At 38.0% G+C, this 5,043-nt stretch overlaps 2 protein-coding genes across 2 annotated transcripts; both read right to left on the reverse strand.

The window, feature by feature from the left end:
• Positions 1-322: 322 nt before the first annotated feature.
• LOC103324421 (B-cell receptor-associated protein 31-like protein) lies at positions 323-2,600 on the reverse strand. The gene is made up of 2 exons (XM_008226474.2): positions 2,175-2,600; positions 323-1,018 (listed from the first exon to the last, which is right to left on the reverse strand). Exons 1-2 carry the CDS (start codon positions 2,458-2,460, stop codon positions 636-638), a joined length of 669 nt encoding a protein of 222 aa, XP_008224696.2. The 5' UTR covers positions 2,461-2,600; the 3' UTR covers positions 323-635.
• Positions 2,601-3,438: 838 nt separating this feature from the next.
• Positions 3,439-5,043, reverse strand: LOC103324467 (putative F-box protein At4g22030). The gene has a single exon (XM_008226527.2). The coding sequence runs from the start codon at positions 4,818-4,820 to the stop codon at positions 3,561-3,563; it is 1,260 nt and encodes a 419-aa protein (XP_008224749.1). The 5' UTR covers positions 4,821-5,043; the 3' UTR covers positions 3,439-3,560.

A 5,043-nucleotide genomic window follows, 5' to 3' on the forward strand; every position in this document is an offset into this window, starting at 1 on the left:
TTTTAGGCCCTCTTCGTTTTGTGCCTTTGTTGAATTATTTTTGACAATTTATATTGGTAACATTTATGGATAGTTTTTAGTTTTTTTTTTTTGGACAATGCGATATTCTAAACTACTCTAATGTTCAAGAAGGAAGTTTGAACTTGAGTGAGCGTAAAGAAGTGGACATGCTGCCATAGCCAATTGGCCAAACTCATGTTTGCCCAACACAAGTCATTCAAAATCATTAATCATCAAACACCATGTATGTGCTCGTAATTTGTGTCCAAATAGTTGCTAACTAGAAAATATACCTTTTTTTAATTAAAAAAACGTCTGCATATAAAAAATCAGGTAAGAATTCTCTATCATTAAGTTATTACGTTCAAAATGTATCACAACTTTTCAAGACAAAATTGAATAATGGATCCATTCTACTTCAACACTCAACTTCTAGTTACATTTATCACACAAAGTAGTAAGCCTACCTCTTCTCTCTTTTTCTTTTGTTCTTCTCTTTTCTATTCCATTTTCTCCGCAATTAGCATTTATGACAATGTAAATGTAATCAAATAAACCCATCTTATAGCACTCCAAAACAACCACTATGAAAAATAAATAACAAACAAAAAATCTCAAAAGGCGGGCAAAATCGCTTATGAATCTTTCTTACTACCTGAACGTGACATTTTCCGGTCCAACGACTTTAACTGGTTCTTTAAGTTTTGATTTTCCTCAAGTAATCGATCATATTCAAGAAGAAACCCTTCCGATTGTTTTCTTAGAGCAAGAACATTGGATTCTGCAGTATGAACGTCTTTTGTCTTTGTCTCAATTTCAGATTCTAGCTGTTTGAGTCTTGTGCGCAATGTAGCTATCTCATTCTCCAAGGCTTTGATCTCATCCAAACTGCTAGCTTTGCCATCCTCAGATCCTCTGTTCTGTTTCTTAATGGCTTCCATGCTCTTTCTTCGTATACGAAGTTCTCTAATATAGTGGTGTAGTCTGTCTATCATAAGAGCAAGAAATAGGAAGCATCCTGCAAGTGGGCAACACAAATGGGTTACTGCCTAACAAGATAATCAGTGAGCAAGAGTAAATCATGAAACATGAAACTCTGCTCTGAAATGAACAGCTAGTGAACAACAATGGTAACAATATGACCACAATGCAATCCACAAAACATTAGTTACCTCTTAAAACTACAAGACAAAGCACATATTTTCTGTTTTTTCCCTTCATGGTTGCAGTTAATATCTAACCATACTACTATTGACATAATGAAAACTGAAAAATGCATTAAACAAAGATAGAAAATGCAAGACTCTTGCTGCAAATAATATACTTCTATGCTAACACAACCTACACAAAAAATAACGGAGCTGATGCTATGATATTGATGTCTACAATATCAATGCTCTTTCCAGATAGAATGACTTATATTACCTTTCAAACCCTTCTCTTTTCTTTAACAAAAAACTTTAATTAAGAAAAAAAGAGTTTGATTTCTTGCTCTAAGGGGATGTATCAAGGTACCTAGGCTCATTACGGGCATTACTCATAATTGGCACAGAAATGAACGTGATGTAAAATTCACCAGTAGCTCTGATCATTACATCTCATCTCCAGCCAAACAAAATGGTGCCATGGTTTATCTAACTCTATATCAACAACTGTAATAGAGCATTCAAACAAATTGAAGTTTTTCTATCCAATCATGTGGTGAGTAAATACTGAGGAATATGAAATTCTCTATCTGCACATATGTTTTGGACAGCCCGTGAATTTGAAACCACTTAATTTACACTCAGGCCACCAACACTTCAATGCTTGGAATCAGATTTATAAGGGAGTAAAACAGGCAAAAGAAAATGGCTTTTCAGAAACAACTTAACAAGATCCAGAAAACATAGCTAATTTCACTTACCAGTTAGTGTCATTAACGAAACAGTGATTTAAATATATGAAGGCACATAGCTACAATCTTGGTCAGCCATCTCATTCCCCCATTCCATCAAGCACATTTCAATCAAAAATCATAAAGGAAAAACGACAATCAAACAAATGTACATTCAAGAAATCCACACTCAAATTAATATCAGAGAATGCCACAAAACAAAAAGTAAGACTTACCCAGATACCATAAAGTTGAAGTAATTGAACCCAAAAAAAGAGAAAAAAAATTGAAAAATTACCCAAGAGAGTGGCTTCAAGCAGGTGCTTGACCATGAGGACCTGATCGGTGGGACTAACAATAGCAGCTTTGTCGATCCGACTATTCTTGATCTTAATTATGCTGTAAACGCTAGTCATCAACGCCACAAGCACCGTTCCCGCCACGGTCTTGACCACAATGGGTCCACGGCCGCGCTTGATCTGATCCAGACCCAATATTACCAGCTTCCTAAATGGGGTCCTAAACAAAAACGCCAGTATCAGAGCCATCTCTGACAAAATCACTATGAACATTAGCTGAATCATCTTCCCAGACTTGTAGTTTTAGTGGGTAAACAGAGCATGCCAGTATAAGTGTGAAAGTTGAAAGCTTTAGGAAGCGTATGTCGGTTTAGTTGTTATTGAAGAAGGATGGAGGGTATGAAATGAAATGAAAGAGGGCAAATAAATCCTTTCTTCAACTATATTGGTGGTCAAAAAGTAATTCTTACCATAAATAAGGATAGAATAGTAAGATCATATACTAATACTAATATCTTTACGTAAATTAATTCCCTAGCTGAGAGACATCATGAAGGTCACGTTAGGTTAACCATAGATACAGATCCAAATCTCTCATGTTCATATTGCTTTACTGTACCATTTTTTACTGATTGGTTGGTTGGTGTCGATAACCCAGATCCATCATCAATGGCAGTTGGCGAGCAAAAAGCATAAAGCCTTTTGGCCTTTCGTTGGCCTTTACTTAACAAGCAAGCAGTTTATATAAGGGAATTGATTGATGGTGACAGATTTATATATCACTTGCCACTTGTGGCAAAGTGGCAAATTGGCAAATATATGTGGGTGGTGAAGGCAAAGACTTCCAAATTATGAGCTGATATTGCATTGCACGCCTGTCCATCTTTTAATCTAACGAAGTTGTGCAATGCATAAGAGAGAACTTTAATAACCAAGTAATGGAATTTTGAAATGTAGCATTCGAATTTCATAGTGGGCTGGATTGGGCCTACAATCATGGGTTCTTAGCCTTTGATCAAATGTCATATGGGCTAGCTCAGTTTGTTCGTGCAAGGCGATCCTACACAAGAGGAGAGAGACAAACATATAGGTGTAGCTCCGCCCTACACCTTGCAAACCAACAAGGGTGTGGGGAACAAGAATCGAGCTCAAACCCACTTACATAGAAGACTCTGATTTCATGTTAGACAATCATTAATCTCAAAAAACTTAATCTATCAGATAATGGACCAACAATGTATATCAAGCTGACACCACCTGATTTATTTGATTGTTAATCGAGTGAGACATGGTGATGATGTTTATGAACAAAGTTAAATGTTACATAATGTACAAATTACATCACACAACTAACCAAATTAGAAAGTGAACCAACGTATATAACACTAGAATAGCTTGCTTGCAAACTTTTCAGAGAAAACAGCAAGATCCTTGAGTTCTGATAGGCTCCTTCCCAGCTGCAAAGCCACCTTCATTTCAAACACCTGCCCATTCTCTCTTCTCTCAACTTGTTTCTCTTTCACATTTGATTCTATAGTCTCTTGCATGAGCCTAAAGAAACCAGCATTGCTTCTATACATTTCAACCACCATTCCAACTTGGCCACCATGCTCTAATGTGTTCACCACACTTGCTAAAGCTCCACAAATAACTCCTGCCATCACACCCCACACCCCATAAGTACCACTAGAACCCACAAAAGCAGACCCCAATGCTGCAAGGCCAGTTAATGTAGGGCCAGAGATGGCCATAACTCTGTTGATTTTTAAGGCCTTCTCAGTCAACTTCAAGTATTCTGGCACATCCTTGCTCTTCAAAACCCCAACTACCTCTATCATTTCCTCTTCCAATTTTTTACTCCAACCATTTCCATCTATTAATTTTCCTTCAGCCCCTTGAGCTCTTCTGTGATTTTGTTTTGGCCACCAGATTGTTGGTTCCACAGTTTCGGGGAATTTATCCAGCATTTCACCTAACAAAGGAAGTGGGTAGGCTCTGTCCAATGCCAAGACTTTCTCCATTGCTTCATTCACATCCACCATAGTATTTTCACTGTGAAGTGATAGTTTTGTTTGAATCTGGGCATGAAGCTGCTTGAACAATCTAGCTGCGTATCTCTGTTCTTCAGCAAGTTGGGATGGTTGGATTTTGTTCATCACCACCAACATTCCAGTGGCTGCTACATAAAGTATAGTGGAAGAGAGCTTGAGAGCCATGAACGGCGCTCGTGCTCCGGTTGTAACAGCAAAAGTGGCGGCGGCAATTCCTGCCATGGTTGCAGCAGCGAGAGTAATTGCATTGATGGACATCAGAAGGAGGTGGTTCCAATTGTCACGCTGTGCTCCAATATTCTTATGCATCTCCACTCTGTCTGCAATAGCCTCCATGATAGCATACAGCTTAGAAGTAACCATTGGATCATCAGAATGATTTGCACTGTTATTAGTTGGGACTTTGTAACCATTACTTGTGATGTCCAAGTTGTCAACCAAACTCCTGGATGGGAGCTTGGGAAGAGAAATTGGACTCACCTGGAATTTTGGTGCATTATTGGTGGTGGCTTTAATTGCTCCTCCTTTAGGAAAACGCATTTGATCAGGCGAACCCATCAAACAAAAGATGCTTGAAACTTGAAAGGTTGCCATATTTTCTTTTTGGCTCGATCAAACAGTCAAACTTAGGAGGTGGTTGTTGATAGTTTGAATATTATGCTCAACCTCTCATGGCTTATTTGATCACTTCTCATCTATTGTTTTTGGTCAACCACTTCTCCTCTTTGGGGTTTGAGCTTTGACACAATATTCAGTTTGGAGGGCTGGGCACCGGATATTAATAATGTGCCTACTCCTAACTTTTGTTAAAAATATT

Source organism: Prunus mume, linkage group LG3 (assembly GCF_029339155.1).
Source record: "Prunus mume cultivar Tortuosa linkage group LG3, ASM2933915v1, whole genome shotgun sequence".
In the NCBI taxonomy this organism is placed as follows: Eukaryota; Viridiplantae; Streptophyta; class Magnoliopsida; order Rosales; family Rosaceae; genus Prunus; species Prunus mume.